The following is an 18,351-nucleotide window of genomic DNA, read 5'->3' as shown; positions in this document are numbered from 1 at the left end:
GTGAAATGCTGTGGGCGTGATTGTGTAGTAGAGCCTGTTGCTTTGGGCAAGATGGAGAAAAAAACTGTTGAATAGAGTGACATTTAGTTTATGTAAATGTTATTCCGTCCTTTTCTTGTTTTAATCTATGTTCCTTTTGAAATACAAGTTCAATAGTAGGATGCAAGTTCAATATTTGAAAGGAAAATAAACCACAAGTCTTTTTTAATCCTAAACATTACATAGCATAGTAAGAATAAATGGCATGAGCTTTCATGACATGACATATTATTCTGAATTACATATCATGAAGATGACTGGTAGATTTCTGAAATGGACCTAGATTGCTTATCCATCCATTTATTAATATCTGTCAGAACTACATGGTAGGAAATAGGAGACAGGCTCTGTTATAGTATTGTTCTTTCTAGGGTGGTCCTAGTGCCTGTGGCTGACCTCAGGGCGACTCCATGGAGTTCTACTGTGCTACACACTTTCTCATTCTCCTCCATTCAATATTCAACACTAGTCATTAACATTTTCATAACAGTTCTTGCTTATTCAAAAAGGGCTAGAATATTAGGTGTATTTTTCAGCCAGTCTCTCTGGGCAAGGGTAATGGTGTTGTCGATGGTATTTTCTTGGACACAAACAGTGATGTGTCCTTGAGACAAACATCCTCAAAGCATTTTGAAATGCATGAGTTATTTCAGGTACTAGCCATAGTATTTAAGTTCATACAATTACATCAAAATGACATATAAATGCTTTATTTTGATGTATCAAGTGAATCTCAATCTGTAATAAAGATTGGCAGCTAAGATAGTGGTCGCAGGAAGGTAAGATATGAGTCTAAGTCTAACCAAAAAGCCTGCACGCTTCGGTTTATTCTACTAATTGAATGGCAAAGAAAGCGTTGTTTCTGTCATTGTTGTGTTGCCGTGCGGGATCAGGATTTGAGGCACCACCAGTGCTGTATCAGGGTCTACTGGGTCCATGCTAAGTAGGTCAGGTAATAGCAGGATATTTGAGGGTGGAGGCGTAGACAGAACTAGACCGACTGGGCTATGGTAAATACTCTGCAGCCCCAGGCTAAATCTCAGATTGAATTAGATACAGGGACACCAGCTTTCTCAAGGAGCTGACCAGAATACTGATAATATTGCTATTTTTCTCTCTCTCTCCTCTCTCTTCCTTAATACATCTTTATATTAGCCTCTTTTTTTGCTACCTCCATCTTCCTTTTTATTCATTTCTGTCCTGTTTTTCCTTTCTCCATTTTCCGGTGTTTCTCTCATTCTCTGACCCTCCCTTTCCGAACATTTTCCCTTTCACGAGTCTTGTTAATCCCTCTTTCCATCTCTCTTTCTGTCGTCCCTTATCATTGTCCTACTTTTATCACTTTCTTATTTCCCTTTGGGTCTCTCTTGACTCTTCTTCTGCCTTCACCTTCCTAATCTTTCTCTCTCCTTTCTCCTCCAACCCTCTCTCCCTGCAGTAAGATCCAGTCGGGTGACAAGCTGATCCTGGCCATCTCCACGGACTCCTGCCAGGGGAAGGACAACTTTGTCCGCTACCTGGAGCATGTTCAGGCCGTGATCACCGTCAATGGCAGTCGCCGTGGTGACCTCAACATCAACATGACCTCCCCCATGGGCACCAAGTCCATCCTACTAAGCCGCCGGCCCCGGGACGACGATGCCAAGGTGGGCTTCGACAAGTGGCCCTTCATGACTACCCAAACCTGGGGAGAGGACCCCCGCGGGACCTGGGTCCTGGAGGTGGGCTTCCAGGGAAACGAGCCACAGAGGGGTGTCCTGAAGGAGTGGACCCTCATGCTGCACGGAACACAAAGTGCTCCTTACATAGACCAGATAGTGCGTGACTACCAGTCCAAATTAGCCATGTCCAAAAAGGAGGAGTTGGAGGAAGAGCTGGACGAGGCGGTGGAGAGGAGCCTGAAGAGCCTGCTGAGTAAAAACTAGCTGACGTAGCTAACTAAACACCGTCTGGTCAGGTCAGCATGCCGGGCCACTCTCTCTCTCTCTATTTCTTTCTCTCACTCCCCCTCTCTCATATCTTTCTCTCACTCCCCCTCTCTCTTCTCTCCTATCTTTCTCTCACTTTCCCTTTCTCTCACCAAATAACTTTCTCTCCCTCTCTTGCCCTCTCTCACACTTTCTCTCCTCCCTCCTTTCTCTCCTCTCTCATTGACTTCCCTCCTTTCTCCTCTCTCATTGACTTTCTCTCCTTCTCTCCCCTCCCTCCCTTTTCTCTGCTTTTAGTTTTTCTGTGTTTATATTAGCCCTCCACTTTCGATAGATGTTTCTTGTAATCCGATTATGATAAAAGTGTAACCTTCAAATAATCTGTTCTATAGAGAAAACTAAAAGATCCCATCTTGCTTTCTGTCTATGTTTTTTACACTTTACTAAAATGTATATAAACAGAATATATCCACTATATGGTGTTATTGCATTTCCCCGCCCCTCCACCTCTGGTAAAACAACTATTGTACAGTTTGTGACTGTAAACGATTTTCTGTGTCATTCTTAAAGTTGAATATCTTGCAATCAGAGCAGTGATACTTCTTTCTGTTTATATTTTTGTGACAAGCAACTGTTTCTATATAAACAAGACAAGGAACGTGTGATTAATTTTGACGCCTGTGCACCTAAAAAAGTATACCATAATAAATCTATTCAGCTGTTTGTTAAAGTGATTTGCCTCACTCGGCAATGAACATTCAGGTAGCAGACATGTCTTCAGTCTCTTTGTCATTTGAATAAGGATGAGAAATAAGACCAGCAGAGAGATAGAGGTCAGAACCTGCGTACGTGCCTCTGTATTCCAATTCCACTTTTTAAGGTAAGTCATTTTGCCTTACAATGGTCATTGCCAGTCAACTGAAGCCTATGCGGTAATGGGAAGCTCTTATCTGTGAACTCGAGAGCACAAAGCACAGGGACATTTAGATCACACACACTGTGTAAAGAGACTATATCGTATAAAACACTATTAGCTTCTCTTTCTCTCCCCTTTTTGTCTTACTTTTGTCTCTCTGTCACACGCACATGCTCTCTCTCCTTCTCTCTTTCTCTCTCTTGTCTGTCCCTCTAAGGGAGAGTGGATTATGCAGAGTTCAGAGGTCGCTGTCTGCTCCTCCAGATCACCCCAATGAAACATTCATGTCTTTCCTTCAGTAGCTGCAGAGTTCAAGGTAACATCTTTCACTCTGGGCTGGGAGACTCCCGATGTTTACTAAACACTGCACTAGCTTACTTAGTGTAGTGTCCGCACTTTGGTGCAATTAATATTCCTCTAGTATCTAAGTAAAACTGGGTGATCAGATAAAAACGAGGCATCCATCGCCTCTACCCTTCAATCATCTTTATAAAGCAGGTAAAGAGTGCTTAAACTGCATACAGTACATAGAAAGTACAAATATGAAACATCAGCTGTTATTATTCAAAGAATATAATATGAATCGTTTAATCTTTCTTGGAACTACATGAGATGATGAGAACGACTGGGGGCGTTTGTTTGTAAAGCAACCGTGTGTTATAACAGCAGTCTTAACATTAAAACACAAAGACAGGAGAGCTTTATGCTTGTGAAACGTGATTATTTTTTATTATTAAAGCAGTTTTATACACAGCAAGTCTGTGTTGAGGGAGGTCAATGGCATTCAATTGAGCAAATTAAGTCTTGGGTGGAGGTTTGGGTTAAGGTTTGATTTGGAAGGGTGGCAAACATCCATGAGGGCAGTAGCATGTAATCCATTTTTTTCACACATCAAAGTCATGTTTTTATTCACTTAATTTTTTTTTTGGGGGGGGGGGGGCGAGAGGGCTTGTTCTGTTGTTTCGATGCTGGTACTTTGAGTTTTCAGACAGTAAAGGCATAAGGTGTTGGCGTAGGTAAAAACAACAACAGCAGCATTATGGAACCAGCTAACTCTTGCTGAACACAAAGCCAGAGAGTGTGAGTAAATGGAGGAGCAGTATCATGAATGTGGAAGGAGTATTTAGCAGTTTCCTATGTGAGGACTGGCTCATAGCAGTTGGTCTCATCCACGGTTGAACAGTGTTTTTAGAATGTCTTTAGCAGAGTCTCATATTGGTCTCATTGTTTGTTCTTGCTGGCATAAGGTGAGGTGGAACTTGTGAGGAGTCTGTCCAGCTCTTTTGGTCGAGGTCAATCTCCTCAGACTCAGTGCTTCTTCTTGCTGGTCTTCTCAATCATGGTCTCCACAACCATGGCCGTCTCCTCATAGCCCTTGGTCTTGCGGTCGTTGGAGAACCTTTCCACTGACTCCACCATCTCCACCTTCTCGTAGCTCATGGAGTCAGGGGGCATGCTGCTAGCGCCACGGGGGAGGGCATGGGAGGAAGGCCCCTACGGCGACTGTCATCTTTACCCCCCTTGGGTCCGGAGGGATTGCTGGGGCATTTGGGGTCTTTGGGGTCAGGGCCTGGAGCTGGGGCAGGGTTGGGCTGTGGGGGGGGAGTAGGATCTACGTCCCTAGATTTCCCCTTCCCACCACCTTTTCCGCCCTTATCGTCACCCTTGCCACCCTCTCCGTCGGAAGGTGGGGTGGGAATACAGGGGCAAGGGGGTGGCATGGGCTGTGGATGAGGGGGGTCAGGGGAGGGGGTGTATGGGCTGAAGGGGTCATTAGGGGAGACCATGCCGTCGCAGATCGTGACAAAGACGTGTCCAGCGGAGGGGCTGGAGGTGTAGAAATGGGGGTGGGGGTAGCTGCCGTCGCCCGTCACCAGCACATAGCGCCCCTTAGTATAGAAGTCAGCAATTGGCTCTGGCTTCTTGTACTTCCTCATGCGGTCTCTGACGATGTTACAGAGCGTGTCGAAGGCCTTGCTGATCTGAGCTCCGTCTGGGACGTCCTGGGGGGACACACCCGTGTACAGCGAACTCTGCTTCTCCCTATTCACCTCGTCCTCCTCCTCCTCCATCCCTCGCTTCTCATCCTCCATGTGTTCAGCTCCACCGACTCTTTCGTCCTGGCCACTGTCCATCACGTCTTTGGGACTGATCTCCTTCTTCTTCATGACCTTCTTGGCCAGGTTCTTCTGGCGAGGCTTGACACTGCTGATGTCCTGGATGGCTTGGGTGATGTCTGGCAGATAAACAAAATAAACATCTTATATGAGACAAAACACTTAAAAAATTCTAAAAAAATATTATTGAAGGGGGCAAAGGACTTCCGCGGGACCTGTATCATCCTAACCTGGATCATGAATAGAAACCTTTATATAAGACAAAACACACTTAAAAAATTCAAAACACATTATCGAAGGAGGAAAGGAACCTGGATCCTCCTAACCACGGTCACCACTATCCATGTATAGACCTCAGGAGGATCCATTGTTTGTTGTTTTAACTGGGTGGGAATCACATCACTGTGTGGCTGTATTCATTAGGGCTCTAGCTAGTGTGGTTATAGCCTATGATGACGATGGGTTGTTACGTGTCTGCTCTGTATGTATGGAAACTATCAGTGTGAAGAAGCTGTGGAATGAGACGTGGCATGCCCTCACCTCTGCCCCTGCTCGACACGGTGGGTGTGTGGGTAAAGCGGTAATTGGTGGTGAACAAGGTAATGGGAGTCCCAATTATCGCTGAATTCAACCTGTGGAAGAGAATGAGGAAGAAACATCAGTTAGGACACCACCACAGAAGCAGCATGTGATAGTGTATTTGTATGTGTTAGTACTAAACATTATATTAGTCATTCTAAGAGGAAAATTCCTTTGTCCTTTTTCTAATTACTTTCCCATTTTTGTATTGTGAGGCTGTAAAGAAAAGATGTATTGATAAAGTAAACAAAAGAAGGATTAGGCCATATTAAAGGGGATTAAATATTACATTAAAAATAAATAACCTTCCTGAAGAGATATTCAACCATGATTGAACAAATCTGAGGTGGAAAACACACAAATATAATATCCAACACTGCCACCATGTGGCTGATATTCTACTACAAGATTTCACAGAGTCAACACATTGAAGTGCTTCCTAATATCCAGTAGCAGGACACTGGTCACTGTGTGTTGTGGTTAGTAATTACCTGTTGTCCTCATTCTCAATGATCCTCTTGTACCTCTCCAGCTCATTCTCCAGGGAGATCTGGTACATGGCCAGGTGGCGGCACTCGTTGGTGTATTTCTCCAGGGACCTCTCGGCCTCCTCAATGTCCTTCCTCAGAGACTCAATTTGCTCGTTGTACAGCTGGATCTCATCGTCATAGCTCTCCTGGGTGCTCTTGATGGAATTCTCCAACACTGAGGTCTGACACACAGAGAGAGAGAGAGAGACAGAGAGAGAGAGACAGAGAGAGACAGAGAGAGAGAGAGAGAGAGAGAGAGAGAAAGAAATCTGATTATCATTTCAATATAGAGGTGGGAAACATTTTATCATATGGTATGCTACTGTACACTGCTTATTAAAAAAATAAAATAAAAAACAGAATAGATGTCATATAGAAAGGTTCAACTTAATTTGTATTATTTAAGCGATAGTTGTCATTCCTGCTTGGTCATCGAACTATGCTAACGTGCCAGCTGTCTGACTTTAAAAAGACAGAATAAATCAGAACATCATGACTACTGTACTCTCTGAGGATGTTGTGGTGACAACTGTAGTACTACACAGGTGTTCAACCCACGTACATATTCAACCTTCATGGCAACCTGTATTGAAAATTGAGCCTTTAGAATTTTTAGAGATATGATAATTATTTCATTAAAATATTCAGATTTCTTGCAATTATAGTCACAAAATTTAAAAACAGTCTGAGTTATAGAATGCCATTTGAAAATGTTTTGCTAGGAAACACAAACAGTCATGAGGTACAGGCTACAGAAAATGAACAAAGTGAAAACCATAATTTGGGAAGAAAGCAGAGGTAGGGACCAAACAACTAAAATGAAGGGATGCTCATTTAAGAAATGATTCAATAGATTCACAACTTTTGGAGAAAATAAACATGGACTTATGCATCAGTTAGAGGTAGACATTGAGAGTTGTTTTTTTGTCCTTCTATGTCTTTTAGTTTTTACTAGTATTTTTCTAAGAGATACACCTGTATTTCCCCGTTTCTCTGTTGCTTGTATCATCTTTACTCACTAATCTAAAGGTGATGACTGACACCTACTGGCGCCCCTGTGCAACTACAACCAATTTATGTACTGTCCTCCATGGGTACATGTAAACTGTCTACCTCAATTCAAGTGGCTACCTCATCTCCCTTCCTCACTAATATGCATAGAGAGTAGGGCCTAGGGGTTGATTTGGAATGTGACACTTTCAAACACTTGAGCATGAGATGTTCGCTAAATTATCATAGTAATGGACAGGAACCTACCTCGGTCTGCAGATGCAGCTTCTGTGCCTGGAGCTGGCAGAGGGCACTCTTGTACTCCTCCAGCTGGCTTTGCAGGGCTGGAACTCTCCTCTGGGCCAGATGCTTTTCCTGCTCCTTCACACAGAGACAGTTATAATACACAATGATCACACAGAGACAAGACAGGCCAGTTATAACACATAGCGATCACACAAAGGGACCACAGGCCAGTTATAACACATAGAGATCACACAAAGGGACCACAGGCCAGTTATAACACATAGAGATCACACAAAGGGACCACAGGCCAGTTATAACACATAGAGATCACACAAAGGGACCACAGGCCAGTTATAACACATAGAGATCAGTTATAACACATAGAGATCACACAAAGGGACCACAGGCCAGTTATAACACATAGAGATCACACAAAGGGACCACAGGCCAGTTATAACACATAGAGATCACACAAAGGGACCAAAGGGACCACAGGCCAGTTATAACACATAGAGATCACACAAAGGGACCACAGGCCAGTTATAACACATAGAGATCACACAAAGGGACCACAGGCCAGTTATAACACATAGAGATCACACAAAGGGACCACAGGCCAGTTATAACACATAGAGATCACACAAAGGGACCACAAGGCAGTTATAATACACACTGAACAACTAGACAGGCATTCAACATGTACATTGAGTATACCAAACATTAGGAACTTCCTAATATTGAGTTGCAATTGTCTCTAGGCTTAAAAATACATCTTTAAGCTGTCTCCTTCCCTTTATCTACACTGATTAACGTGGATTTAACAAGTGACATCCATACGGGATCATAGCTTTCACCTAGATTCACCTGGTCAGTCTGTCATGGAAAGAGCATGTTTTGTACACCCAGTGTACATTAGATTACAGTGCTTTACTTGCAACTTCATAGACAGACAAGCAAACAGCTTACAGACTGACAGCATCAACATACTTTCTATAAAGGGACAACATGACACACAGAGCTGGGATTAACTGTCATAATAATAATAAACAGAAGTATATTATTTCACAGAAATGTCAGTGCACATGAACACATTGGAACACATCACAGCACATTTTCCATTCAAAGACACAAAGTTCAGCTCACATAGCTGATTCCACTGGTGGTCCTTGGGGCTTTATTTTTATCTGGTCTGACACCCCTGGTCTGACTCAGCTGTTTCCCCTGGACACAGAAAGATGCCTGGTGACCTTACCTCAGAGATGCCCACGGCCACGTTGGGCACCAGGGATATCGTCTGGTTGATCTGGTGCAGGATGTTAACGTAGGTCAGGATCTCTGCCAGGTTCTACAGGGAGAGGGTGGTGGGGTGAGAGGAATAGAGGAGGAGAGGGGATGAGTTAACATGATATTTGACTTGATATGATCTTGTATACATCCTGCTGCTGTATCAAATGACAAATAAACTTTGCCTTTAAAACACAAACATTGCATTTAAGACAGTATTAGATCCTGGACTATAAAAAATAAAGGGGACTGTCATACAGGGTGGGTGTATTTAATATGGTTGGGATTAGAGTAAAGTACACAACGTCTATGTACTCTAATCCTAACTTTATTAAATATACCCAACCTGTATGCCATCCCTTTATTTTCCTCAGTATTACATGTGCGTGCACTGTGTATTTTGAATCCAGGGTCTGTAGAGTACACAATATCCATAACCAACTCAGTGTCCGTGTGGTTAGGGTCCGCACTGATATCGAAAGGTTAGGAGCAGGATCGGTCCTTGCCATTCTGCCGCCCTAGGTGAGACCAAAAAAAGTCACCCCTACAAAACTAGAATAGTGTATTGTATGTATCTTGTATCTCAAATATAAATTATATTTTGATTTGTTTAACACTTTTTTGTTATTACATGATTCCATATGTCTTATTTCATAGTTTCTACAATGTAGAAAATAGTCAAACTAAAGAAAACCCCTGGAATGAGTAGGGGTATCCATACTTTTGACTGGTACTGTATGTTAGATCATATCTTTGACAGAGCGTTGGTGGACGCCGCAGCGATACGTCTCTAGAACAGCACACTGGAGAGGCACGCTGGGAATGGATAAGCAAAATATTTGTGCCCCTGCCTTTGACAAAGTGGGCACTGCATATCACAGGTTTGCATCAGCACTCACCTAAAAAGCCCATATGCCACAGGATGAGAGAAATTGAAATTGTTTTTGGATAGAATTACGTGAGGCTTTATTTGTACTTGTTGGAGGTGCGTCTTGGCCCGTTTAGCTCAGAAAATGCCGCCCTCGTCAATCTGCCGCCATTGGTGGCCGCCTAATCCTGCCTGATAGAGGGCTGGCCATGGTTGGGAGTTCAATCACTGGCCAAGTAATACCAAAGACTGTAAACATGGAACCACTCAGCTTAAGTAGCTAATGTAGATTGGGGGTAAGGCCCTGTGATAGACTAGCGTTCCCTGTCCAGGGGGTGTACTACATCAAGCTGCCTCACACTACAGACACAGGAGGTAGGCTCCTGCTCCTATGAGCTGTTCCAAGCTAAGGCTTGTGCAAGGCAACTTACTTCCCAGCAACCATATTTGAAATCTGTAACTAATTCTAGTAAATCAGGGGAATTTACATTTACATAATTTAGCAGACGACTTATAGTGAGTGTGTACATTTTCATACTGGTCCCCCGTGAGAATTAAATCGTTAACCAAATCAAATCAAATTTTATTGGTCACATACACATGGTTAGCAGATGTTAATGCAAGTCTAGCGAAATGCTTGTGCTTCTAGTTCCGACCTGTGATATCTAACAAGTAATCTAACAATTTCACAACAACTATCTTATACACACAAGTGTAAAGGAATGAATAAGAATATGTTCATATAAATATATGGATGAGCAATGGCCAAACAGCATAGGCAAGATGCAGTAGATGGTATAGAGTACAGTACATACATATGAGATGAGTAATGTTGTGTATGTAAACAATTATATAAAGTGGCATTGTTTAACGTGACTAGTGATACATTTATTACATCCCCAAAAAATGTATTAAAGTGGCTAGAGATTTGAGTCAGTATGTTGGCAGCAGCCACTCAATGTGAGTGATGGCTGTTTAACAGTCTGATGGTCTTGAGATAGAAGCTGTTTTTCAGTCTCTCGGTCCCAGCTTTGATGCACCTGTACTGACCTCGCCTTCTGGATGGTAACGGGGTGAACAGGCAGTGGCTCGGGTGGTTGTTGTCCTTGATGATCTTTTTGGGCTTCCTGTTCCTGAGGAACTTAAAACTTTCCACCTTCCCCACTGCTGTCCCACCGATGTGGATAGGGGGGTGCTCCCTCTGCTGCTTCCTGAAGTCCACGATCATCTCCTTTGTTTTGTTGATGTTGAGTTTGTTCTCCTGACACTACACTCCGAGGGCCCTCATCTCCTCCCTGTAGGCCGTCTCGTCATTGTTGGTAATCAAGCCTACCACTGTAGTGTCATCTGCAAACTTGATGATTGAGTTGGAGGCGTGCATGGCCAAGCAGTCATGGTTGAACAGGGAGTACAGGAGAGGGCTGAGAGCACACTCTTGTGGGGACCCAGTTTTGAGAATCAGCAGAGTGGAAATGTTGTTTCCTACCCTCACCACCTGGGGGGCGGCCCGTCAGAAAGTCCAGGACCCAGTTGCACAGGGCGGGGTCGAGACCCAGGGCCTTGAGCTTAATGACGAGTTTGGAGGGTACTATGGTGTTAAATGCTGAGCTGTTGTCAATGAACAGCATTCTTACATAGGTATTCCTCTTGTCCACATGGGTTAGGGCAGTGTGCAGTGTGATTGTGATTGTGTCGTCTGTGGACCTATTTCGACGGTAAGCAAATTGGAGTGGGTCTAAGGTGTTAGTTAGGGTGGAGGAGATATGACTCAGCTCTCAAAGCACTTCATGATGACAGAAGTGAGTGCTACGTGGCGATAGTCGTTTAGCTCAGTTACCTTAGCTTTCTTGGGAACAGGAACAACGGTGGCACTCTTGAAGCATGTGGGAACAGCAGACTGGGATAGTTATTGATTGAATTTGTCCGTAAACACACCAGCCAGCTGGTCTGCACATGCTCTGAGGACGCGGCTAGGGATGCAGTCTGGGCGCGCAGCCTTGCGAGGGTTAACATGTTTTACTCACGTTGGCTGCGGCGAAGGAGATTCCGCAGGTTTTGATGGCGGGCCGTGTCGGTGGCCTGTATTGTCCTCAAAGTGACAGAAGAAGTTGTTTAGTTTGTCTGGGACCAAGACATCGAGGTCCGCGACGGGGCTGGTTTTCTTTTTGTAGTCCGTGATTGACTGTAGACCCTGCCACATTCCTCTCGTGTCTGAGCCATTGGCATTGCAAGCGCCATGCTCTACCAACTGAGCCACACAGGACCAGTTATTTGTGCCAGAAGGGCAATGGCTGGAATCAAACCCACGCCGACACTGTAGACCTATATGTGGGCGTGAAAGGCAGCAGCCCTAACAGCTAGACCACCCCAGGCCACTATTGAACTAAATGTTGACAGTTCAATCGTAACCTTAATTTCATTTCGACATTTTTATGTCGTAGCCTAGTGGAGACCAATATCTAGCTTGTGTCATTAAGCTATATAAAACAATGGTTGTTGATGTGTACGGCTGCATAGCGTTTGAGTGAGTGAGAGCGAATCTTATTTTGAAAGCAAGTTCTGATCCCAATGACTCAACTTCCCCCGCATGGAGAAAGAGAACTGCTAATTTTCAGAGAATCACAAGGCTCATTTGAATTTCCTGATGCATCAGGAAAATGATCTGTGAAAAACGAGTGATCAAGTTAAAATCCGACATCTGTAGCCTACTTCAACAAGGTACGTCCATTAGAAAAAGGTTTAGCAAAATGTGGTACAGTATGTGGCTAAAGAGGCAGTGGTAATATTGTCTGTCTGTTTACAAGGGGCTGTTAATGACCTAGCCAATACCAGCAGCCTCTGTAGCCTCTGTAAATGAGGGCAGTGGTGTGAAGAGTTTGGTAGACCACTGGGCTCATCATTATTACAGCCTTTAAATGTGTCTAAATTGTTTGACTCTCTGAGGTGTTCTGCCTGACCTGCATCAGTACAGGCCTAACCTGATTAAGAATTTAAGAGTAAATATGTGTGCAATTACACATTTAATAGCCTCGTTAAGTATGTTTCCTAAGCAAATAAAATGTGTTTGCAGGGTAAACACCAACGCACTGAGGTGGGTTGTTAAATTCACTAGTCATTGATTTAGTTTCAGTATTTATTCATTGGATTTATATGGTCCATCTGGTGGATGTAAACAAAGCATTACGGATGTGGCATCTTAATTTGATCACAGAAAAATCAAATAATCCTTGTGATTTACCTAAATTCACTGAAAACCTCCAGTTCTCTTTCTCTTATGCTCACTCAAAAGCTAAAGCAGCAGACAGAATAAAAATCCTACTACTGTACATCCTACTACTGCCACATTCAAATGTAAACATGCTTACCTGAAATGCCAGCCTGGTCTCATAGACTAGACATAACATAGTAAATGTAAACGCGGGACACTTAAAATAGTATGACACAGTATGTTATGTTTGGTATTGTTACATATGACAGAAGGTTACTTAAGGTTGTTGGTCGGGGTGCAGAGGTGGCGAACGTCTAGCATCCCAAAGGTTGCACATTTGAATTTCATCACGGACAACTTTAGCAAATTTGCAACTACTTACTACTTTTTTGCTACTTAGCATGTTAGCTAACCCCTCACCTAACCTTAACCTTTTAACCTAACTCCTAACCTTAACCTTAAACCCTAACCCCTAACCTAGCTAACGTTAGCCACCTAGCTAACGTTAGCCACCACAAAATTGGGATTCATAACATATCATGCATTTTGAAAATTTGTAACATGCATATCGACAACCGTTGTTTTATATAGCTTAGTAACACAAGACAGATACACTCCTTTCCATATATATGTGACCGACCGGCTCGATTCTGTCTTATGTAGCAAAATTTGAAATTGTAGAGACTCAGAGACTCAGAGATAGAAAATGGTATATCATACACTACAGTTGAGGAACAATGGGAAAGTAATTCTGCTTTGAAAGTTGATAAACTTGTAACCTCACATTTGAGAAAATGGTCTTTGAATGTTTTAGTACACCTACTGGAGAGCTCTTCTTTGTCTATACCCATTCAGCATCATTCACACCCTGTTAAGTTTTAGCCTCACCCATCTCTTTAAGGATTCACATGTGAATACTAAACAACAAAAGATTTTAAGACTAAAGGCTGGTTTATACTATGGGTTTGTAAATTTAATCTGGAGTGCCGGAGTGTGCTCTGGGCATTCGTAAACTCAGAGCGTTTTCAGATTGTCCGTTTGTAAATTCAGAGCGTTTTGCTCTTTGATCACACTGGACGCTGTGGCCAAGGAGTAGGGTTGATCCGAGCGTTCTGACCTAACAACAGCAGTCAAGCACCCAAGTTAACTGGCTAACGTTGGCTAGCTTGTTAGCTACTTCCAGACACAAATGAGAGAACAGCTCACTCTGACCATTTTACTCACCCTAGCAGAGCTGGTTAGGCTGCTTTTATGCTTTTATGTTGAGCTGCTGGCAACAATTAAAATACGCCTTTTTGCCAACATTTACTGACACAACGCACGTTCGTAAATTCTTCAGTTATTATTCTGCGCTCTGCTACACTCAGACGAGAGTGCACTGAAATCAGATTAGATAGCCAGAGAGAATTTACCAGCTATGTCTATAGACAGTTGTCACAGTGACATCATGAACATTCTATTGAAATGGTTACTTGCATAGCGGAGTCTTTTGTTTAGACATGTAGCTAACTAGCTAAACAATAAACCATAATACCAACTCATAACGTTACTACCCTGCATGAATTTGCAGGAAGCTAACCAACCAGGTTCAATGTTAGCTAGCTAACATTAGGCTACAACTAGCAATGCAAATGGCTCTGAGAAACAAATAATATTACTACACAGATCATACATGTAAGGTTAGCTAGCGAGCTAGCCAGCTAACGTTAGATAAATGTAGCTAGCTAGACTCTCTTACCCGTATAAATGGATGGACGCTTCTCCCTCTCTGTCATGGATGCCATGGTTGCCCTTACTTTGAAGATGTAATCCGGAAACAGGTGTTTTATACAACAGCCTTCTGTGTGTTCTCTTTTCGACTCTGTCTGCATATTTGCAATCAAACACCAGAATTTCCTCCATCTCCTTAGCTATCATACTCTAATTCCACTGATTTCAAAACTCGGTCCTCCAGAAAGTGGAGAGCAACAGTTGTGCAGTTCTACTATGTGATATCTTTCAAAAAAGCTGGGTTGGAAAGGATTACCTACACATACTGACAGCTCATGTAACAGCTCATGTTATAGACAGAAGCCTGCTACACAACAGACCAATCCGAACTCATCTCTCGGCATGTCCAGCCCACTCATTGTCTCAGTTGACTTTTTCCGTGGCTAAACCAACTAGGCTCGTAATTTAACAATTTTATTCATATTTACAGATATTATATTCGTATTTACAGCAGACAAGTTTGTTTTTAAGGCACATGAAAGTTCACATGTTCCAGAAGGCTCTCCTGTGAAGTTGTGACGTGCGAAAAATGCCCTAGTTTCCTGAAACTAGTCACATATTGACAGTGAGGCTAAAAGGTTTAATTTGGCTCTATACACCAGCATTTGGGATTTTTACTTTGTGATAAAGTCATAGAGGGATAAATATCATAACCCCCAAAAATGCTAATCTCCCCTGTTATTGGTAATGGTGAGAGGCTAGCATAGTTTGGCAGAATGATCTTTGTACCTCTGTAACTTTCTCATTCATCATTATTCACAATTCATTCATGATTATCTGAAATCATGTTAGCATCCACATGAATGTAGAAGTGCTCAGAAACATATTCTATTCTTATTTACAATAAAAGTGAGTCCAAAATGACAAAATACACTATTTACCATTAATATATATTTGGCACAACATAATCCAAAACCCAACCAAATCTAACTGCAAATGCACCCAATAAGTTTGTAGAGTCGCAAGCTTGATGTAGTCATTACATGCTAGGATTATGGGACCAAATACTACACTTTTGACTACTTTAATACACTATAGGTGAATTTGTCCAAATACTTATGACACCTTCAAATGGGGGGACTAGATACATAAAGTGATCTCAAATCCAAAATGCTGGAGTATAGAGTCAAATTAAAAGTTGTAGCTTCACTGTCTAAATAAATACAGAAGGGAGTGTATTGGTCTCCAGTTCGACATGCAAGTGTATACAGAAATGCAGCGCTAGGCTACACCTAATAGCCTACTGTGGCCTATGAAAACAAATATTTTTTATAATCAAATCCTCTTGCTGCAGGATTATGTTACTCCTGTTGCGAGACTGGTCAATTTATGATCCTACATCTGCAGGTTGAAAGACGATATGCTATGCACACTGTACCGGTTTCCTTTCCAATAAGTATTTTTTTAATGATTAGTACACTCCACTGACCTAAAATACTTCCCCCAGGGCTAATTGTATGATTGTACAATATAAAGGCAGAATGAGTTTGTAATAGACTGCAGATGATGTGTAGGTTGTATACCTCTTACCTTCCTGTGTCTGTCTTTGGTGGAGTTGATGTCGTCCTGAAGGAACTGGGACTGGATCTGAAACTCCAGGTTCCCCAACAGGGCATAGTCAGCCTCCTAGGAGAGGAGAGGGGAGAGGAGAGGAGAGGAGAGGAGAGGAGAGGGGAGGGGAGGGGAGAGGAGAGGAGAGGAGAGGAGAGGAGAGGAGAGGAGAGGAGAGGAGAGGAGAGGAGAGGAGAGGAGAGGAGAGGAGAGGAGAGAAAAGGACAAGTGGAGAGGAGAGGAAAAGATAGGAGCAAAAGAGAAGAGAGAGTGAGAGGCAAGTCAATAGGTAGATATCCACTCCTCATAAAGCCTCACACAGTATTACACTGCGGTTATTATTCATCTGAACACCACACAACGCCTTTTCTTCACTAGTACATTTCTCCATTATGTCTAAAGCCTCTGATATCACTAACCCAGAAAGACAGCGATATGATAAGACATTTTAATTCAGTTCCATGAGCTCACTGTATTGTCCTGACCTCTTAAGCCCCAAAGTCCTATCAGGATTGCAGTTACACAATATAATTATGATTCTACCACTCTGGACAAAGCTTGTAGATTATTAACCAGACAGAAAATATATTTGATCTTTTTGTTGTTCCACATTGCAAAGCCGCTTTCATGCACAGGGCTTATGCAGACAACTTTCCTCACAAATTGTGTTTTATGGTTAGGGCACTAATAATGCAGCAGGACAGTTTAGCAGTTGTATTACAGTTGAACATTTTAGGAGGTTTCCCGCAAACAGATTAGGCCTAGTCCTGGTCTAAAAAGCAAGCCCAATGGAGAATGTCCATCAAATGATTTTTTTGTCTGGATTTAATTGAGTTTTTTTTACATGAAATTAAACGGGGGAAATTGTCATAGGACTCACACACATACCTTGTTGAGTTGTTCCAGTGTACCCCGCAGCTGTTCTTGATACTCACATTCATTTCTGTATCTTTGGAGTACAAAAACATAATCACAAAACATAAATTCAAGACTTTTGTGTGACCTACCTTGTATTGCTCTGTCATTTACATGAGTTTGTGTATTGAGCACATTGAGAGGATCGACGTTTCTCTATCTGGCTTTTCTGACTTTACAATGTCTGTAAAACAACACATTTCACTACACCTATCTGTGTGACAATAAAACATAATTTTTTTCGTTTTTATTAACTCTTCATTTTCCTTAATCAACCTGACTCCCCTTGAGAGCACTTGAAAGGGATGTTTGTTATCTTTTTTCAACACACAACCGCTTGTGCAGTATTCTTCCTAGTACTGTCTTGGTGTTAGAAGATAGAAATCCATGACACTTACCATGACTGAACTCACAGCACCTGCCATTTCCATGTCAATAAACCCCTTTATTGAAGACAGACTTTCAACAGGTGGACAATGTATCACAATGTATCACAGTCAGATTATCTGGGAAACTAAGCCTTCACCAGCATACAAACAGCATACAAACAGTTTACTCTGCATCTGGTCTAGAGAAGGGCACCTCACCCCTGCACTGGTTACTCACAGGCGGTGGCCCATCCACACTTTCCTTCTCTCTGACCCACACATCAGTTTAAAAAACACACTACCCTTACTGACGCACGCACACAAATACAAGCACGCACACCTTCAAACTCACGGACATCACTTACTTGTTGGTGAACTCGTCCAGCATGCGGCATGAGTCCTTCAGCTCTCGCTCAAGCTTGGCACGGTCAGCGGAGAGCTCCCGGATGCGCTGCTGATTCAGGCCGATCTGTTCGGTAAAGGCCTCCTCGAGCCCGCTAGCCTCCTCCATCCGCTGCAGCGTCTCTAGCTGCTTCCGGAACACGGCATTGCGCTGCTCCAGCACGCGTGCCCGATTGATGTAGCGGGCGAAACGGCTGTTGAGTTCCTGCAGGCTCTCCCAGCCCTGGATGGCCGAGGCGCCCGCCGACGCGTCAGGGCCGTAGGGCTCCTCGAATACATCGGAGCGCTCATACTTCTCCTTGCGCACCTCGTGCGTGTAACTGGTCTGGTGCATGGTGGTGGTTGTCGCTCTCCCGCTGTCTCGGTTGGTGTTATCCCCGGAGTGCGTTCTCCCCTTCGCACCTTTAGTGTGTGAAAACTCGGGTGCTCACCCTTGGCTGTCTCATGCTAGACTAAAGGCTGCCAGGCCCCTGCCGGCTGCGAAATAGACCCCCACAAATCTCCTGCTGGCCTGATCCCACGCAAGCCGCGCGCATAGGGCCTTCCAGAGTTTGTTAGCCTTTGTGACTGACATTACAAAAGCTCTGCCAATGATGATCGAGCAAAAATACAAAAACAAACGGCAGACAGGCGAGGGAGA

At 43.2% G+C, this 18,351-nt stretch overlaps 2 protein-coding genes across 2 annotated transcripts in view; one reads left to right on the top strand and one right to left on the bottom strand.

Annotated features, from left to right (window-relative positions):
* Positions 1–2,190, top strand: part of pcsk2 (proprotein convertase subtilisin/kexin type 2) — an 88,031-nt gene extending 85,841 nt beyond the window's left edge. The window contains exon 12 of the mRNA XM_029669396.2: positions 1,478–2,190. Coding sequence (XP_029525256.1) covers positions 1,478–1,964 — 487 coding nt within the window. The 3' untranslated portion in view covers positions 1,965–2,190. The remainder of the gene's footprint in view (positions 1–1,477) is intronic.
* A 39-nt stretch (positions 2,191–2,229) lies between these two features.
* On the bottom strand, positions 2,230–18,351 carry LOC115135107 (filensin-like). Its single transcript, XM_029669394.2, is given in 9 exon segments — positions 2,230–4,358; positions 4,361–5,119; positions 5,541–5,632; positions 6,071–6,291; positions 7,367–7,480; positions 8,598–8,690; positions 16,006–16,101; positions 16,915–16,975; positions 17,675–18,351. Coding segments are annotated over 9 exon segments (1,974 nt in total). The 5' UTR covers positions 18,046–18,351; the 3' UTR covers positions 2,230–4,191.

This window comes from Oncorhynchus nerka, linkage group LG10, assembly GCF_034236695.1.
Source record: "Oncorhynchus nerka isolate Pitt River linkage group LG10, Oner_Uvic_2.0, whole genome shotgun sequence".
NCBI lineage: Eukaryota > Metazoa > Chordata > Actinopteri > Salmoniformes > Salmonidae > Oncorhynchus > Oncorhynchus nerka.
The sequence above is the reverse complement of the archived record's forward strand: the minus strand, read 5'-3'. Positions and strand labels throughout refer to the sequence as shown.